Genomic DNA, 20,041 nt, shown 5'->3' with positions numbered 1-20,041 from the left:
CTCGATCCCCTGCCTCCTTGCATCTCGGCCTCCTAACTCGTGCCCATTCCGCCGCCCCCGTAAGCCCATGAATGGGTTTAGAGGGGACAGCTGAGCAGAGATGAAGCGTCTGGGGCTAAAAGACAACTGGAGAGGTGGCCTTAAAAAAACAACTTGCTAGCTGGGAAAGTTCTTCTAGGTCCTCTAATTCACTACTCTTGTTTTATGGATAGGAAAACCGAGGCTCTGAGGAAACTGAAGGGAAAATAGGAAAGAAGTTTACAGCGACTGTATTTAAACCAGCTAGACTACGCAGCCACTACCATTGCACTATATTTGTTTCATCACGCACCTAGCCCTTCTAGAGGTCTTTTAAAATATCCTTGATTTGAACCTCTCTGGGGATGGGGAGCAGGGGTAGAAAACAGTTGGTTTCCTCATGGAAACACTATCATTTCCATTTTATTATGTGAAATCTAAGGTGGGTTTTTAAAAAAAATGTCAATTTTTTTTTTTTTTTTTTTTTTTAATATTGGGCACCAGAAAAAAGTCTCACACTGCAATATTCTCATTCATTTCAGGGCCAGATGAAGGGAGCATGAAGGTCATTTGTCATAATGTCACCCTATAACCATGTTGAAGAGATGCCATTGACAAAGCATAAAAAGATCCATGTTGGGAAAGACAGGAGCAGTGTTTTCTGATGATAAGGAGTGTTTACTGGAGTTGCAGGAGTGCGGAAGCAGTTTCAGAACGTCATTGTGAGGGTGAGGTTTTGTTTGGGGGTGGGAGTGTGGAGAGAGCTGGCTAACTCCAGCCATACCTGCTGTAATGTCGTTTCTCTATTAGTAGGACCCAGCTAATGGGATGCATTTAGATGAACATCCTTAGGGGTCTGGAGTAGTCCCTTTTTTAATTTTTATTGTATTTTTTCTCCCTATCTGTACCTGTAGCTAACGTAACAGAGGAAAATATTCTTAAGTCTTGCTGGAAATTTCTTGTTATTAAACGGTGTGTGGGGGACAGGAGGGGAGGGGACGTGGAGACAGTGCAGTTATCTCCCCAGGGAGGTTTCGCACATTCTGCTCTGATGCCTTTCTCTTTGATTCTTCCAGTGTCTCTGGCAGAGAGAATCAGACCATTGCCATGGGAAATGGGTTACAGCCTTCACAGGACATACATGCTAAAATACCAGAGTGGAATGTTGTCCTGATGTTTGATGGGATTTTCAGGTGAGAAGCTAGTCAGTCTATCAATAGTGTGAAATGCCTAGACTTTCATGGTAAAAAAAAAAAAAAAAAAAGATTGTAAGCTCCTGGAGGACCAAGACTCTCCTCTTAACTTCTCCCTACCTGCCCACTGACGGCCTGAGATGGGGACCCAAGCCTGACACTGAAATGGGGAAATAGTGACACCTTTTACAACACACAGGATACTTTTTTCTTCAACCCTTCCAAGTATCCAGAGGTTGGCTTGAAAAATATCTCCTTCACCTCCCCCTTTTAATGGGGGCGGGGGGGGGCGCTGAGAAAGATGGAGTTGCTTACCTTTGTTTCCCTGCCCCTTCCCACTGACCCTGTCCACTGCAGGGGGCAGGTATGTTTAAATAGGACCCTGGGTTTCTGAAGTTGCATAAGAAAACAGTTGCGTCTGGAAAAGGCCGGCCAAACAAGAGCAATGCAAAGGGGGAGCTAGGAGACAGGGCACGTGTGGGAATGGGTTTCCCATCATGCTTGGAATCTATGTAGCCAGCAAATGTCTTTCATCTCCAGATTAGGTAGCTGGTGCTGCTCTCTAACTGGTTAGTGGCCTCACATAGAATATAGTTTTCATTACTGGGCTCTCTGAAGGGTATATTTTTGGCTTGCCGTTCCCTGTACTCTGACTTGTTGACTCAGTGTTCCAGTGGGAATTTTTCAGAGCAGTGAAATGTCAAAATGCAGGTGCAGCAGGAAGAATAGAAATCCCAACCTTAAAATGAACGAGACTGTGTCCATTCTAGTCCCCACTCCAGCCCCCCATCCCCTACCCCTCAAATGCATCGGCATCTTCTGGCAGAGCTGGGTTTCACAAAATAAAGATACACAAACTGATGAAACAGGAAATGCTGACAGGAGGCAGGAGGAGGAGGCGGAGGTGGGGTGGAGAGCAAGAGGGAGAAGTTACGGTCTGGATGCTAGCTGAAGAAGCCTTAATGATCCTAGAAATTATTGGGCAATAATTTCTACTTTGGAACTCATTTTGCTGTTCCAAAGAATGATAAAGCACCTTAATTATTGCTTTAAATAACCACACGGGTCCATCAAAGCAGCATGAAACAGCACCCACGTATGAGCAAACCTATCTCTTGCCATCGCTGTTTACAGCCTGAGAAACCCTTAAGGAAGCAACAGGATAATCACTTGGTAGAGGCAGCATCTAGTCAGGGCCCTCAATATTCGAGGCTACTCAGGCCTGGGAGAGATGTTGGCAGGTTGCCCTCATGCTCCCTGATACCCTGAGATCTTCACGTGGGACAGCCAGAAAGCAGCCATGGCTTCCCTTAACGTTGGGGATGGGGAGGGCAGCATTTCAGGATTTTTTAATCCTTACTGCAAGGATTTCAACCCACCCATGGAGGTTCTTCCTGTCTATTGGGATTTCAGGATGCTCTGAGACCAAAGCCTTCCCCACGTAGGCTTTTCCTTACAGGGCTACAGGTAGTTAAGAGCAACCTCAAACTCAGTCAAAACAGAGTGTCTGTCTGCTATGCCTTCCTTCAGTCAGGATAAGCTTCGTAGGGCTGCAGGAGCATAGGAGGTTCTTCATGCAACTTTTAGGACTTGGTTTCTGAGAGAAGGTACTTAGTAGAAGGAACAAAAAGCTAAATTATATTTTAAGAACCATGTTTCCTGCTTAGAGGAGGTTTGGTTGGGTCATCAAAGATGCTTTCTGTAGTAGGGTACAGAGATCCACTCTCCCTTCCTCAAAAGGCCTTCCAGCCCCTCACGGTGCAAGCTTTCCGGTCACCCTGAGAACCGTAGCTCCCAGAGAAGACCTGATCTTGCCTGCCTCTTCAGACTTGGGGCAGAGGGCAGCCTTCTGAATGTGCAGAAGAAGCTGCGGCTTCCAGAGTGGTGTCCACTGTCCCTGGGTTGGGCTTCCATCCAGACTGGGGAATGTGCGACTCTCAGTTCTCGATTCCCATCCTGAGGCTGATACAGATTGCACCCGCTGCTTGCCAGCTTCTCCTAAGGAGGCAGTCACTGCAGGCGGGATGATAACTCACGAGTCTTCAATCTCAGTGTGTTGCAGTGAACTTAGGAATCTAATTTTCACAAGACTGTTATCCGCGATGGTTCCAGCTTTGCTGGGGCACCAGTGTACCCTGCAATCTACAACAGAGCCTCACAACACACCATCTCATCTCTTTTTAATGATGCTTATAAAAATACATACTTTCAAAGAGGGGAACCATCTCTTGCCATTTATTTTCTCCCTAGTATGAAAAAAAAAACCTATGAAAAATATTGGTGAACTTTTTAGAGGGATACATTTCTTATTTATTGATAGCTTAGAAGAAATAATTTGGATTGAATGACATTTTGACTTTGTAGACCTGAACTAAAAATACAGTTAAGTTCAAGGCCTCTCTCTGTCTCTGTCTCTCTCTCACACACACACACATACACACACACATTTTTCTTTCTGTTCATGCCTGTCCTCTTGTTACTCCTTATAGCATTAGTCATTGAATATTTGAAAGGACCAGAGGTTGTCAGAGCTGAGTCATTTATTTTGGCTGCTCTTGAAACAAATGAGATATGTTGTAAACTAATACGTGAGAAATTATTGATTTTGTTAGCTGCTTAATTGACGTCTCCTAAACTTGGCTCCTAGGACTAGCTGCAGTTTTAGAGGGGCAAAACCACCCACTCCTGTGTGCCAGTATCCCCGTCTCCCTCCATGCATAAATACTGATCTATACATGGAAGGGGTTTGAAAACCAGTCAACCACTCATCACACCTAAATTGGTTTTCCTTCCACTGTAGCCCTCGGCATGTGTCATCCGAAGGTCTGATGCCCTCTGCACAAGCGGAAGAGGAAATTAAGAAAGGGCTTTCCTGTTTGTGAGCGCCACCTAGAATAATATTTGGCCTCAGTTACCTCGTTTGATTTTCTATAATGATGAAATCCATGTAACGAATTGCTAAATTCTCACTACATCCCACGTTAATGATAACGTCTTCTCCCTGAGCATGCTCCATTCCTAATTCACGATGAGATTTTGACTTTGAACTTTCTGTGGTGGGAGTTCCTGCGGACCAGTTCAAGCACATAGAGAGCAGTTAGTACTGGGAGGGAGTCAGAAATCACCCGCACTATTCTCCCCGTCGTGTGTTCAGAGAAACTAATTTTCAGTGGCTAAGGTCACCCAGCGTATTAATGGCAGGACTACGGGTCACATTCTTCCTTTCACTGCAGTCATGCGTCCACTCACATTTATTTTGTCTGGGGGAGGCCACGCTTGGAATATCTGAGGAGATGTCGGTGACACCTTGCCTCTGAATCATAAACATGATTTGTGGTCTGTTGGGTGTTATCACCTAGACCTGTCAGCCCCCAGTGGGCACACACGTTGACTACTGGGGCAGAAGTTTAAGGATGCAGCAGAGGTTGGGCAAGTGGCCCAGTGACTTCTCTGCCTCTGTGGGATTCCAGACACTTTGACTTTGCTGTTTGAGTGGATCCCGAATGTCTTAGAACAGTGGGTATGGTCTTTAGTCATGGGCAGAGGCCTAGCCTTTGTTGCCTGATTCATCTAGACTTTAGATGTTTTGAATTTAATCTAGAAATGGGTAAAATAGAAGGGCTTCTTAAAAATTTTTTAAAAATGATTCTCCCCTTAAATAAAGTGAATAAAGTGCGAGTGAAAAGGGCTGATAACCTCTCCAAAAACTCAAGTGCCACTTGAGCATTGAGATTCCCCCCTCTTCCTTAAGTAAAGTGAATATAGTGCTCATGAAAGGTGCTAACAGCAGTTCAAAGGCTGAGATTCTAGTCTTGAACTGGTAGTAGTTGTTACAAGTCCCTCAATTTAACTTTTCCTCCCTTAGCCACATGTTAGTTGTGGGGAAAAGGGTGGTCTTAGATGAGAGACTCCCTACTCACTTGGCTCCCCTCCCTCAACACTTCTTAGAAAAAGGGATCCCAGATTCTCTTCCACATCCTCCAAGGCTAGAATGTAGTTTAGCCTTCTGGTCTACACAGGGCAAGAGAAGGGAAGGCAATGATTCCTTGGATGGATGTAAAGAACTTTTGTCATTGAAGCTGCAAAGCCAAATCCTTTTTGGCTGCATAGAGCTTTTTTTTTTTTTAAATCTAAGTCCCTCTAGATCCTTGTCTGGGCCTGTTTCTTTGGGCCTCTGTGGACCTTAAATACTGTGCCACAGGGACTGGGAAAAATTTCCCTGGGGATAGTGCTCTAGGGAGGAGGTCTCATCTCTGTCCTACCCTACCTTGGGGATACCCTCTAAGGATACAAGTGAACCCCAAGCCTCAGAATAGACTGATTGTCAGCTGTGTCTTACTGTCTGCCTACGACTTTGATGCACAGCGAAGATACTAAAGTGCAAAGAAAGAAACACAACCCCAGTCTTTCCGGTCCTGGGCCATAAGACAGAGGATGCTATGAGTGATCGTGCCATCGTTCCAGGCATAGTGCTCTTGACGGGGATGGGCAGAGGCTGCTGGACACAGCTCCTCACTAATTCCTTGACCCCCACGGGGGTCTGAATGTCCATGCCTTCCAGCAGGCTCCCCCTGTCCCCCACAATTCACTTCCCAGTCCCTCTCCTTTTCCCCCGGAGTACCCTAGCTATCTTGGATAGTTCTGGCACTTCAGAGTTAGAAGGAAAGAGGAATGTTTGTCTAACTTTCCTAAATGTTAAAGCTAAACAAAGCACCAAAAAGGAAAACAAAAAAAGACTTATAAAAATATAATGGGGTCATGCCCTCAGGCTTCCCACATTGTTAGTGGTATATGAAATGTGACTATAATGAGCAGGCGTTATAAACATCACCGTCTCTTTCCACCCGTATTTAAGCAGCAGAGGCCTCCGAACTACCCCTTCCCCTTGTAAAACTTCACACTGCAGAACCACAATCTCATACGTCTCCTTCAGACCTTCGCGAACATACACCCACTTGCAATTCCAAAGAGACTCTCCAAAAAAATAGACATCTGAAAAAAGTGCATCTGTTTATACTGTCTATCTGCATATTATTTCTTGAGATTATTACTTTTTTTTTTTAACCATAAAAAAGATTGCATATTGGCAATATAATGAAAAAACTACGGCGGCCGTTTCTAGGTGGTGGTGGAGGATGGGTGAGGTGGGCGTTGAGCACAGAAGCATGAGGGCTCAGAGAGGGGCAGCTCAGAGAGGCCCTTAGCCTGGAGATGTGAGGACGGATGTGCAGTCCTTGGGTCTCTGAAATGCCCCATCTCTCTCTCACTCCCGACTCTTTTCTCCCCTCCTCCCCATGGCCACTACCCGTGCCTGGCCGCACAACCCTCTTGAAGCAGAGGAGAAATGGCTTTTTGGCATGTGTCCGCTGGGGGTGGGTCTGGAGCGAGGCATGGCATTTGGAGGGGTGCGATGTGGGACACACGCCAGAGCAAGCTGATTTGTGACTGTTTCCACTCTGGGAAAAATTGTCCATCACGTCTGTGACTTTAAAAACTTAAGCAGTTACTAGGCTGATAGGTTAAGAAACAAATCTTTTGTTCTTGTGGTTTTGCATTAATATTAAGCATGAATATATATCATATATTACATTGCTTTCCTTTCTGCGCTGGGGCAGACTGCACTCTCCTTCCAAACGGGAAAAACTGCGCAGCCTACGGACTCACATTTTTGAAAGCTGTTTGCTCCCGCTCCCGCCCCCCCACCCAGAACCCGCCCCTCCGTTCCTGTATTAGAAAAGCTCCCCCCCCACCCCCCGAGGTTAAATAGATAGTGCCACATTCGAAGAGTCATGCATCGCTGCATTGGGGATTGCACACACCGCCGAGGAGGAGAGGCTGGGGGCCCCCTCTCGCTCGCTTCCCCTCCTCCTCCTCCTCCGGCCCTCGGACTCCGGCGCTCCTCCCCCGCCCTCTCCCAGCCGCCCCGTCCCAGACCCGTCACTGGTTGTGGACATCCTCCCTGCGGACGATCTTGTAGATGATCCAGTAGAACATGTTGAAAATGAGGAAGGCCATGGGGAAGCCGATGCGCGAGATCTTGTCGATCTTCTTGGCTCTCTGGATGAAGAGTTTGCGCATCTCCTCTGGGGACTTGGATGGCGCAGGAGGCGGGTTGGTGGTGGTGTTGTTGGCGCCCTTCACCGAGATGCCATCCTTGGCTTGAAGGCAGGCGGGGCCCATCCCATAGGCAGAGAAGTTGAAGCGGCCCTCTCCGGCCTCATCCTCCTGGAACAGGTTCAACATGGGGCTCTACTTAAAATAAGACAGGGGCTGGGCACCCTCCCTGCAAGGCACTCCCCCGGGGCCAGGCCACCGCCGCCTGGCTCTCCCTGCCTCCTGGGCGGCGCCACTCCAGCTTTCTGAAGGCTCTTTGGCTGGCTAGGGAGTTATGCCTTATAGAGGGGCGCCGCTTGTGTGCTGAAACAGATGCAGACCAGGGGATGAGTGCGGCCTCGAGGCTGGAACGGGTTCAGGTCTCTTTGGCCGTATGACCTTAGGCAAGTCACCTGCTTGGAAGACTTCCTTCTGCGACTCGGGGTTGCATTTATTTATTTATTTATTTATTTTTGTCTTTTTAGGGCTGCACCCGCAGCACATGGAGGTTCCCAGGCTAGGGGTCTAATCAGAGCTGTAGCCACCAGCCTACGCCACAGCCACAGCAACACGGGATCCCAGCCGTGTCTGCGACCTACACCACAGCTCACGCAACGCCGGATCCTTAACCCACTGAGCGAGGCCAGGGATCGAACCTGCAACCTCATGGTTCCTAGTCGGATTCGTTAACCACTGAGCCACGACGGGAACTCCAGGTTTTTAAATTTAATTTTCCCCTTGAAGTGGGGAGAAGATTCACTCCACTCCTTCAGGATGCGTTCTGTCCATCAGGGGTCATAGATGAGCAGGTACTGGGAATGCTGTTTTGCGAGAAACCCAGGGGACAATTTGGAGAGATCCCCTGCTTTGCCTCTGTTGCTTCCCTGCCCTCTTCCCCCGCCCTCAGTGGAGCAAGGGCTCCCCTCACCTTCGTTCCACAGCCAGGGAAGCCACAGCTGCTCCTCACCTCCCCTTCCGGAATCCCCGCCAGTTGTGACCTCAGGCGCACCTCTGGGTTTTCACCAAGCCCTTCATCATCGGGCTCCAACTTACCTCCACAGACTTTCATGCCCCCCGACCCTGCCACCTTGGGCTCACCACCCGCGTGCCTGCTGCCCTGCTCCTCCTCACTTGCCCCTTGCCCTGCTTGCACCGATCTCACTAAGACACTCTGTCTGCTCTCATCGTGTCCAGCCTTGTGGTCTTTCCTTGTGAGCTAGAGGCGGTGCTAAGGGTCTCAGCTGAGCTGTCGATTCAGCGCGTGGCCCTGGGGAGGTTTTATCAGCTCGCAATGCCCTCCTGGATAGCAAGAGCTATTAAGGTAGCCACCCAGATGTCTCCTAGTCCCTGTGTGGGCCAGGGCCAGGGCCAGAGCCAGTGGTGAAGGAAGAACGGAGTCTGGGGGCCACAGTGCCTGTCTAGCTCTGCTCTCGCCGCCCCAGCTTGGGCCACCCTCCGGACCTGCGACGCCGTCTAGTCTAGTTCGCCCTCTGCCTGCCATCTGCCTTCACCCTTCACCCCATCTGGGTTGTTACAAAACAGATCTTTCTTGTTGATCACTTGCTGCTTAGCACTTTCTAATAGGCTGCCACTGACTCGAGGGTAGTTAAAACCTTTACCTGGTAAACATGGGCTAAGATCACCTGGACAGCCCCGTCCGTGCCCCTTCTGTCTGATACCCTGTCCTGCACTCCGGCTACCCCGCAGTATTTCCACCTATTTGAAAGTATCATCCTCCTTTTGACTCTTGGCTTCTGTGGAAGTTGTTCTCCCTGCTGGAACATACTTCTGGCCACAGCCCTGCTTCCAGCTCCTTCTCTCTCCCTAATTCCTACTCAGAGGCCTTCCCTGAGCCCAAGGATAGGCTCAGTGCCCTGGCTGTGTGCTCCATGAGCTTCCTCTACAACTCTCCCCCTCTACACCTCTCCCTCTCCCTCTCCTCTCTCTCTCTTTTTTTTTTTTTTTGCTTTTGTCTTTTTAGGGCCACACCCGCGGCATATGGAGGTTCTCAGGCCAGGGGTCTAGGGGTCCAATTGGAGCTGTAGCCGCCGGCCTATGCCACAGCCACAGCAACGTGGGATCCTTAATCCACTGAGCGAGGCCAGGGATCGAACCTGTGTCCTCATCTCATGGATACTAGTTGGGTTCACTAACCACTGAGTCACGATGGGAACTCCCCTCTCCCTCTTCTTCTTTTTTTGTCTTTTTGCCATTTCTTGGGCTGCTCCTGCGGCATATGGAGGTTCCCAGGCTAGGGGTCAAATCAGAGCTGTAGCCACAGGCCTACGCCACAGCCACAACAACATGGGGATCCGAGCTGCGTCTATAACCTACACCACAGCTCACGGCAACACCGGATCCCTAACCCACTGAGCAAGGCCAGGGATCGAACCTGTAACCTCATGGTTCCTAGTCAGATTCGTTAACCACTGAGCCACGACGGGAACTCCTCCCTCTTCTTAACTTTTTAAAATTTTAAAGTTTTATCACGTTGTTTTTCTTGATCAATGTCTATCTTTCCCATTAGACTATAAGTGCCTTGAAGGCAGAAGCAAAATCTGTCATGTTCGTTACACCCTCAACACTGGACATATAAATATATTTCCCAGACAGATGCTCAAAACTCAGCAAGTATTTGCTGATCCCAGTGCTTACTTGTATAGCCTCAGCAGTCCCAGCTTCCTTTTTCCTTCTGGTCTGAATGGGGTTCTATTCCTAGCACCTGCCAGTGACTCATGGCCTTTGTAGCATAAGAAAGGGGGAGAAGATGGGCTGCAGTGCCTGGCAGGAGGGTGCTCAGTAAATCTGTGTCCATGAGGAGGACAGTAGCAGAGGGTTTGTGTCAGGGCTGAGGAGAGGGGTTGGGGGAAGCTGGCCTGGAAGGGGTTGGGCTGGATACTGCTGCTTGTTAGAATAAATTTTCCCTTGCTGCAGGGTGGGTGCTTGAGAACGTTCTTGTGCTGGGTTCTTTGCAGGGGGAGGCACAAAATTCAGTTTATATATAGCTTTGGGCAAATGATTCTTTGCCGTCCTCATCTGTTAAACATGAGGGGATGGGATGGAAGTGAGCGAGTTATCAATTTCACGTTGTACCCTGAAGAAAGGAAATTCCTTAGAAATGAGTGGACACAGAAAAGAAATGCGTGGACTTGGAGAACAGACTTGTTGTTGTCAAGGGGGAAGGGGAAAGAGTGGGTGGACTGGGAGCTTGGGGGTTAATAGATGCAAACTATTGCATTTGGAGTGGATAAATAATGGGATCCTGCTGTATAGCCCAGGGAAATATATCTGGTCACTTGTGATGGAACATGATGGAGGATAATGTAAGAAAAAGAATGTGTGTGTATATGTGTGTGTGTGTGTGTGTGTGTGTGTGACTGTGCCACTTTGATGTACAGTGGAAAATTGACAGAACACTGTAAACCAACTATAATGGAAAAAATAAAAATCATCAATATGAAAAAACAACCAAAAATGAAATGTGGACAAAAGCATGCTATTCCTATTCTGGCCAGCAGATGGCACAATATGAATGCCCAACTGCCTGTGGAGCTGGGTGGGGATGAGGCAGGGGAAATCTGATAGTGGCTCTAGAACCCGGGGAAGTTGGGAGTGTGCCTGCCCAGTCCGGCTCACAGAGGTTTCCTGGTAATCTGACTCATGAGACTGGCCAGGGAATTCGAGGACCAGATGCTTTCTGCCCAGCAAACGAGTTAACTTGGGAGGATGGTGGGAGTTGAGGCTGGCCAAGATCACAGGCTCTGAGAAACTCAGACATGGAGCTAGTTCCTCCTCACTCACCAGCTGGGGCTTAAAACTCCCCCTGCAAACTTCCGCTAAAGGGAGGATTCTGCAGCCCAAGCTCGTACACTGCCAGCGGACAAGCTGCATCCCGAGGGCCTAGATCCAAGAAAGCTGTGCTGATTCTGTGTCCTTGTAGTTTTGGACATTTGGGCCAAGCTTGGAGCCCGTGGGCACAGGGCCATACTAATCCAAATGCACACCAGGGCCCAGGAGGGAGAAATGAGTGGTGAGGTGAGCTGAGGCCGAAAAATCTCTAGTCAGCGGGGACTGGTATGGATTCCTTACCTAAAGGCATTTGCAGTGCGCCTGGACCATGTGGGATGTGAGTCCACTGGGACCAGAGGCTGTGCTGTTTTGAGAACAGCCAGAAGTGTGACTTAAATGCTGGCCCTTTAGTCCAGATTTTAAGACACTGCTGGCGAATTAAAGACATTTGCGTGTCAAATTTGACCTTCTAGCTACTAGCTTTTGACCTCTGCCTGGGGATAAATCTTAGTTCCTATTTAAGATCTAATAAATGCGGGACTATTTTTATCTGCTTCCGTTTGGAAGCACTGATGAACAGATAAGCAGCTTTTGGCGTATGGTCAGAATTTTGAGGACAGCCATGGGTCCTGGGGGGCCTCCCTGCCTTTGCCGTCAGCGCCCCATGGTCCCTGTGATGTGTTCTTCCCCATTGTCATCATCTGCACAGGAGGAACGGGTGCGACGCTCTCTGAGAGCGCTTCCAGCGTGAACATGCTGTGCGAGAAGGAGGAGGGAACGGAGCAGATGAATCTGATCAGATCGGCCTGGTGGCCTTATTCACACTTTCCCTGGCCAGGGAGAAAGCTTTTGTTTTCCTCTAGTGGGTAAACCTGGTAGGCATTTGGCAAGGGTGGAGGCAACCCTTGGAAATACTGCAGGCCACCACATTACACATCTGCCTGGAGCTCCGTCCACATTTTGGTTTATGCAGATAACGCCCCCTGGAGTTGTGCGGGGCACGGTCTTGTGTTCTGGTGCTAGTTACATATTTTGGACACAGTCCTTCCAAATAAGTGTCTCTGCTACAAAGTATTAACCCTCTTCTAGCAGAGGGAAATGCAGAAAGCTGCTAGCCCATGAGGAAAAAAGGGAAAATAAAAAGGAAATCCCAGAGCTAGTTGTGTTTGGTCAGTTCCTTGCTTGGGTTATGTTGAGTCAGAGGCTAGGTATCTGATGGACACTAATGGAAGGACTAAAACTCTTTCAAGAAGTCCTGTCTGGCTTGCTACACCCAGGCTGGTTTCCTCTTCCAGTGTGGTTGTGTCTTAACGGCCATGGGTATCTTCTGTCGTGGAATGTCTGCCTTGTGTCTACAGTAACCTTCTGAAAGGTAGTTGAATCAGGTTGCTGATGTTTAAGAAACACACTGAGGAAAATCTGTGACTATGGATCGTTTTAATCCCTTGCACTCGTGGGTCAGGAATCTTAAAGCTACTTTGGCATCTGGGATTTCGTCACCATAGACTTGTATTCTTCCCTAAACGGAAGTCTCTTTTATAGGTGAGGAAGCTGGGCCCCAAAAGAGGCTAGGTGAAAATCACCTAGCGAAGAGAACTAAAGAGGCAGAGTCCTTTGTCACAGCACCTTATGGTTGGGTGGACAGCTATTTTCAATCGCTCAGTCTAAAGCAGGTGGGGCCTTGGTGTGTGGCCGGTGTGGTGTGGCCCATCAGAACACAGTGATGAGTTCTTGGTTGCCCTAATCTATTGCTAGAAAAACTTGCAGGCAGCCTCTCCGACTGGAAGGTCTCCTCTTTTTTTCATAAGTTTTTTTTTTTTTTTTTAAATCCCTTTGTTCATCTGTTTTCAACAAATGCCTATTGTATGTTCACTGTATATCAGGAATATAGCACTGAGCAAGAGTAGACGTGGTTTAATAGAGCTTATAATTCAGTAGAAGATAAGCATTAAACAATCGTGGGATTGAATGCATAATCATAAATCAAGATAAGTGTTCAGAAGGAAAGGAACTGAGTTTAATTAGAATGTGGTCTCTGGAGTTCCTGTTGTGGCACAGCAGGTTACGGACCCTACTAGTATCCATGAAGATGTAGGTTCAATCCCTGGCCTCGCTTGGTGGGTTAAGAATATGGCGTTGCCTTGAACTATGGTGCAGGTTGTAAACATGGCTCAGATCCTGGCATTCCTGTGGTTGTGGTATAGGCTGGCGGTGGCAGCTCCAATTTGACCCTTTACCCCTAGCCTGGGAACTTCCATATGCTGCAGGTATAGCCCTAAAAAAAAAGAAAAAAAAAAAAGATCTTTGCTGGCATAAACAGTGTCTTTATGCAAATTGGAAGAAAGATATCCGCTGTCCAGATGTATGAATGAACTGGGATCCCCTCCTCTGGCTGATACAGTCCATGTCAGGGCAGGACTTAGAGAAGATCACCTCCTTGGCTGGGAGCCCTTGTAGGTTACAACCTCATGACCAATGTAACAGCCTTGCACAAGTGTCTCCATCCAAGACCTACACCTTGACTAGGGTATCAGGGGAAGATGCCTCAGCTGAGAACTGGAAAATGCCAAGCAAAGTGCACTGGAGAGCCATCAAGGAGGAGAAAACACAATGCCTAAAGTCCTATGTGTATGTTTGAGGAACTATGAAAAAAGTCAGTGTGGATGGCGTTCAGAGAGCAAAGGAGAAAGTGAGTGAAGATGAGGCTGGAGAGAAAAGCAGGTTCTCTGATCTCTAGGAGAAAGGTCTCCTGGAGGCGTGGTTATGGACCAAGGAAGTTTGCATGCTCCCTAGTGGCATTCATGGGTTAGAACACAACCTCTGAGTTAATAGAGGCTGATGACTTTTCAGAGATAGTTTGCCAAATATTTCTTTATTCAACCCCTCATAAGGCGAGAGCATCCACTCTGGAGGGGACTCTTGCTGGATGCCTCCCCCCCAACCCCTTTTTATCCTCAGAGGTAGGAAACCAAGGTCTGGGAAGTGGACATGCTAAAATCTCATCTTCTGTAGTGCAGTTCCCTTCTGGAACCAAGCCCATTGAAATAATGCAGCCTACCCTTGCAGAAAACCCCAATGAAGATCTCTTAGCCTGCTATGCTTTGAGCTTATAGGTAGTTGTTACCTTGGCCCCATCAGTGTTTGCTCTGTTTTCAGATGTAACCTGATACTTTCTTTGGAGTTATTATGATTAGAAGAGTAACTCCTGCTGGACCCTATCGGGGCATTATTTATGGGAGGGAAAGCAAGGATTTCTAGGACTTGAGTCCCTATTTTGTGCTTGCTTTACTCACTGAGAAGGACGGTTCACTGAAACAAGTATCACAAGCAAGGCTGCCTGGGACGCTTCTCTGCCACCAGCAGTGAGCCTACCTTGTGGTGTCTTCGCTTCCTCCTGAATCGGAGCAGCTCCTTGTGCTGCCGAGACACAAAGTTGACGGCGGCATACTCGAGCAGGGCTGAGAACACGAAGAGCAGGCACACAGCCATCCAAATGTCAATGGCTTTCACGTAGGACACCTGGAGTGGGAGCACAGGGAAGTGAGGAGAGAATATAGTGAAATACTAAGTATAGTGGGATGTTTTCTGCTCCTCATGAACCCCCCATCCCCCATTGCTGCCCCCTCTAAGCTGGGATATTAGGGAGGAAGGTGCAGAGGGAAAGAGAAGAAAAATATATCAAGAAGACTGGACAGAATGTTGGGGAAAAAAGAACGTGGTGCCTAGAAGAGTACTAAAGAGAGGAGGACAGTGTGGCTAGCATTATGGTTTACTGGAGCTGCATGTGGCATTTAGTCTAGAGGTGATAGGAACAGTGTCAGAAGCACATGGAGGATGTCAGTGAGAATGGCAGAGTAAGACGTTCAAAAATTCGCACTCCCCCCCGCCATGGGAGCAATGAAAACACTCAAAAATGTTTTTTTTTTTTTTTGAGTGTGAACCAACATTTATCAGTGCCCTGTTGATTAACCAAAGGCTAACAATAATCTTGTGAACATTTAAGAACATACAACTGGGTATCAGAAGAACAGCAACATTTGTGGCATTAAAAAGAACCCTCAGTTTTATTGAGATATAATTCGCATACCATACACATTTTAAGTGTACAATTCAGCAGTTTTAGACATTCGCAGATATGTGCAACCGTCATCACAGTCCATTTAAGAAAGTTTTCATCACTCAAAAAAATAAACCTACTGCCTTTAGCTGTCATTCCCCTATTCCCCCATTTCTCTTCCTCTAGTCCTGAGCAACCTTTTATCTACTTTCTGTATCTGTAGATTCTCCTGTTCTGGATATTTCACATGAATGGAATCAAATGATGTATATATTTTTTTATGACTGGTTTTCTTTACTTAGCATAATGTTTTTAAGATTCATCCGTATTGTTGCATGTATCAATATTTTATTTTTTTAGCTAAATAATATTCCACTGTGTGGATATCTCACATGTTGATCCATTCATCAGTTGGTGGACATTTGGGTTGTTTCTGCCTTTTGGCTGTGTTGAATAATGCTGCTATAAACACCAGTGTATAAGTTTTGTGTGGATATATTTTTTATTTCCTTTGGGGCTTTGTGGTGTTTTAGGTCATCCTCTTCCCATCTTCTCATCCCTAGCTCTGTGCTAGCTTTGAAAGCCAATAGCCTGCAAACACATTGAACATCAGCGTCCTGAGAGCCACTGGATGGGGCAGAACAGAGCAGGAGCTTCTTTAAAGCTGTGTTCTCAGAGAATTGTTATTTGACCTGCCTTGTGGTTTGCTGAAAGACCCTATTCAAAAGTCTGTCTTTATTCGACCTGACTTGGAGCTGGCCCAGTATGAACAGACTTTTCCTTGAGGGCATTTGTTGAAAACAGTCATTGGTGATGGTTGAATATGATGTCAGTCTCAGGCAATTGGTAATAGTTGAGGCAAACAATAAATTGATCAAAAATCTGAATGAGATGTCCATAAGGGGCTTTAGGAATCTATGATATATTCCTGGAATCTCTGTGCATTCTTAGGCTTGTGTGCATGCCCAGGAAGGATCTGAGAAAGTTCTTAGCACTCACTTAGCACTGGCTAATCTTGATGCAATAAATAAACAAGAAGTAGGAGCTCCTCTTGTGGCTCAGCAGTAATAAACCCAACTAATATCCATGAGGAAGAGGGTTTGATCCCTGGCCTCACTCAGTGGGTTAAGTATCCAGCATTGCTGGGGCTGTGGTATAGAATGGCAGCTTCAGCTCTGGTTCAACCCTAACCTGGGAACTTCCATATGCCACACACATGGCCTTAAAACAAACAAACAAACACACAAAAAACCAGAAGTAAATGCCAAGGCAGAGTTTCAAACCGCTTGGCTGGGCATTGAAAAGGTGTCCTAATACACATATGGAGCCCCTAGGCAAAGGCTGGGAGATTTATAGGGTCCAGGCATTTAAGAAAATATCTAATTTTTAGCTAACTACTAGACTAACTGATTAGAGGCTTCAATGGCCCCACCCAACAAAGAACACACATATTAGTTCTGAAAAGTTGTTAAACAAACAACCAACAACAAATCCTGAAGAGAGAGGAGAATCTTTTGGAGATGGGGCCAATGGGAAGTAATTAGATCACAAGAGTGGAACCCTCATGAACTGGATTAGTGCCTTTCTAGGGAGAGGCTAGAAAGCTAGCCTCCTCTCTTTCTACCATGCAAGGAGATAAGAGTAAATCAGCACTTTGCAACTGGAAGAATATCCTCACCAGAACCAGACCACGCTGGTGTCCTGATCTCAGATTTCCAGCCTGAGAACCGTGAGAAATAAATTTCTGTTGTTTTCACGCCTCCTAGTCTATGAGACTTTGTTATAGAAGTATGGATTGACTATATCAGGCTCATGCATGGGGGGAAAAGTCAAAAGAAGCTGTGCCTGAGGAAGCCCAGATATTGGACTTAATAGACAAAGACTTTAAATCAGTTATATTTTTAATATGCTCAAAGAACTAAAAGTAACCTTGTTTAAAAAACTGAAGAAAAGTATGAGAACCAAGTGTCATCAAGCAGAGCATGAGAGAGAAATTATAAAAAAGAACCCAATAGAAATTCTGGAGTTAAAAAGTAAAATAACAACTGAAAATTTCACTAGACAAAAGGAAGAATCAGTGAACCTGAAGAAGTATCAGTAAACTTTATTGTGTCTGAGGAACAGGACCTCAGATGTGTGGGAAACCAACAAGTGTACTAACATGTTTAAAGGGTGTCTCTGAAGAAGAGAGAGAGAAAGGGGCAGAAAGAATATTTGAAGAAATGATGCCCCAAATTTCCCCAAATTTGATGAAAAACACTAATGTACACATCTAAGAAGATACACTCAAAGATAGCCACACACGTAGATACACCATAATCAAACTGTCAGAAGCCAAAGAAAACAAATCTTGAAAGCAGCAGAAGAGAAGCAATTCATCGTGTACAAGGTAGCTTCAATGAGATAAACAGCTGATTTCTCGTTAGAAACCATGGAATCTAGAAAACAGTGGGATAAAATTAAAGATGACCTAAATAAGTGGGAAAACATCCTGTGTCCATGGGTTGGAAGAATTAATATTGTTAAAATGACCGTACTGCCCAAATTCCTGCATAGACTCAATGCATTTTTAACCAAAATTCTTTTTTGTTGTTGCAGAAGTTGACAAGCTGATCTTAAGAGTTAAATTCGTGGAGTTCCTGTCGTGGCTCAGTGGTTAACGAATCTGACTAGGAACCACGAGGTTACAGGTTCAATCTCTGGCCTCTCTCAGTGGGATAAGGATCTGGCATTGCCGTAAGCTGTGTTCTAGGTCACAGACGCGACTTGGATCCAGCGTTGCTGTGGCCATGGTGTAGGCCGGCAGCTACAGCTCCGATTAGACCCCTAGCCTAGGAACCTCCATGTGCCGGGGGTGTGGCCTTGAAAAAGACAAAAAAAAAAAAGGAAAAAAAAAGAGTTAAATTCATGTTCACATGGAAATACAAGAGTCTCAGCATAGCCAAAACAATCTTTAAAATGAACAAAACTGTAGGATTCACCATTCCCAAATTCAATACTTTACAAAGCTACAGTAATCAAGAGAGTGACACTGGAATAAAGATAAATATACAGATCAATGGAATAGAATTGAAAGTCCAGAAATAAACTCATACATCTATGGTCACTTGATTTTTGAGAAGAATGTAAATTTGATGGAGGGAAAGAAAAATCTTTTCAACAAATGGTGCTAGGATAACTGGATATACACATGCAAAAGAATGATATCCCTCCCTCATACCATATATAAAAATTAAAAAAATTGATCAAAATCCTAAAGTTAGACCTAAACTATAAAACTCAGAAAAAAATGTACATGTAAATCTTCATGATCTTGGATTAAGCATTAGTTTCTTAAGTATGACACCAGAAGCATGAGCAACAATGGAAAATATATCAGACTTCATAAAAATTCTAAACTTTTGTGTACAAAGGACATTATTAATCAAGTGAAAAGACAACCCATAGAATGGGAGAAAATATTTGCAAATCATATGTCTCATAAAAGTTTAAAATCCACAATACGCAAATAACTATTACTGTATAATAAAAAGAAAAATACCCCAATTAAAAAGGGGGCAAAAGACTTGAATAGATTCTCCAGAAAAGACAGAAATGGCTGATACACACATGAAAAGATGCTCAACAATATTAGTCAATAGGAAAATGCACATCAAAACTACAATGAATTACTGCTTCACATCTATTAAGATGTCTATAATTGAAAACAACAAGTGTTAGGATGTGGAGAAATTGGAACCCTGGAAGGATTATAAAATGGTGTAGCCACTTTAGAAATAGTTTGGCAGCTCCTTAAAGAGTTAAGCATATAAATAAATATGACCCAACAATTCCACCCTTAGGTACTATACCTATGAGAGTTGAAAACATATGTCCACAGAAACACTTGTACACAGATGTTCATAGCAACATTGTTTAAAATAGCTCCAAAGTGGAAATTATCCAAATGTTCATCAGCTGATGAACAGGCAAACAAAATGTGATAAAATGGAATATTATCCAGAAAAAGAAATCAACTACTGATACATTCTACAACTTGGATGAACCTCGAAAACCTTATGCTAAATGAAAGAAGGCTGTCATAAAAGTGCACATATCATACAATATATATAATAGTATGATTTCACTTATGTGAAACATCTAGAGTAGGCAAATTCATGGAGAAAGAAAGTATATTAGTGGTTGCCAGAAGCTGGTAGGAGGGGGATCTACAGAGTGACTGGATGAGTATGGGGGTTTCTTTTCAGGGTAAATGAAAGTGATCTGGAATTAGTGCTGAGGGTATACAACTTTGTGATTATATTAAGCGCCACAGAATTTTATGCTTTCAAAAAAGTGAAGGAGGAAGAATGTCGGGTTGAGTGTTATAGCAAATGGAGCCCACTATCAAGTCTAGTGCTAACAGTGAGTGGAGCAGAATGTTGAGTCTAGTGTAGGTTATAAGTGTAGGAGAATATGGCATCAACTATTAATAGGGAGTGGAACAGCCTGGTGAGCCTAACACAAGGAAGAGGAAGCAGAATATTATGCCTGCTGTCGTGAATGAACAGAGCAGAATGTTCTGTCAGTTGGTAATAGTAAACAGAATTTGGTTTCAAGCCTTTAAAATAAAAGTAGAAGAGTACAAACCCTACTTTTCATGCAAAGAGCAGACTGTTGAGGTTTGAGTTTTGTTGTGAGGGTGACTAGAGGACAGCAGTGTCTACTGTAGATGGCAAATGGTTAGGGAGTTAGGTCTTGTTTGAGGAGTTAACGGAGTAGTCAGTGTCACGAAAAACAAAAGAACAGTGGGGAGACTGTTCTAGATTAAAAGAGTAACTGTATGCAGTTACTCTTCCCTGTCTTCACTGAATCCTTGACTGGACCTCACCATGTCTACTGAAGATAGTTT

The 20,041-nt window shown here is 45.6% G+C and overlaps 2 protein-coding genes across 3 annotated transcripts in view; one reads left to right on the top strand and one right to left on the bottom strand.

The window, feature by feature from the left end:
• G3BP1 (G3BP stress granule assembly factor 1) overlaps positions 1 to 1,282 on the top strand; it is a 40,087-nt gene extending 38,805 nt beyond the window's left edge. The window contains exons 12-13 of the transcript XR_002339497.1: positions 561 to 746; positions 1,095 to 1,282. The gene's annotated coding sequence lies outside the window, so the exon portion shown is untranslated. The remainder of the gene's footprint in view (positions 1 to 560; positions 747 to 1,094) is intronic.
• GLRA1 (glycine receptor alpha 1) overlaps positions 440 to 20,041 on the bottom strand; it is a 96,117-nt gene continuing 76,515 nt past the window's right edge. The window contains exons 8-9 of one of the 2 annotated variants that reach the window (XM_013984908.2): positions 14,466 to 14,612; positions 440 to 7,460 (exon numbers count right to left, since the gene is read on the bottom strand). In XM_013984908.2, coding sequence (XP_013840362.1) covers positions 7,149 to 7,460; positions 14,466 to 14,612 — 459 coding nt within the window. In that variant the 3' untranslated portion in view covers positions 440 to 7,148. The remainder of the gene's footprint in view (positions 7,461 to 14,465; positions 14,613 to 20,041) is intronic. The other variant, XM_013984909.2, reaches the window with a different exon arrangement.

The sequence above is a fragment of the Sus scrofa genome, chromosome 16, assembly GCF_000003025.6.
Source record: "Sus scrofa isolate TJ Tabasco breed Duroc chromosome 16, Sscrofa11.1, whole genome shotgun sequence".
Classification (NCBI taxonomy): Eukaryota; Metazoa; Chordata; class Mammalia; order Artiodactyla; family Suidae; genus Sus; species Sus scrofa.
The sequence above is the reverse complement of the archived record's forward strand: the minus strand, read 5'-3'. Positions and strand labels throughout refer to the sequence as shown.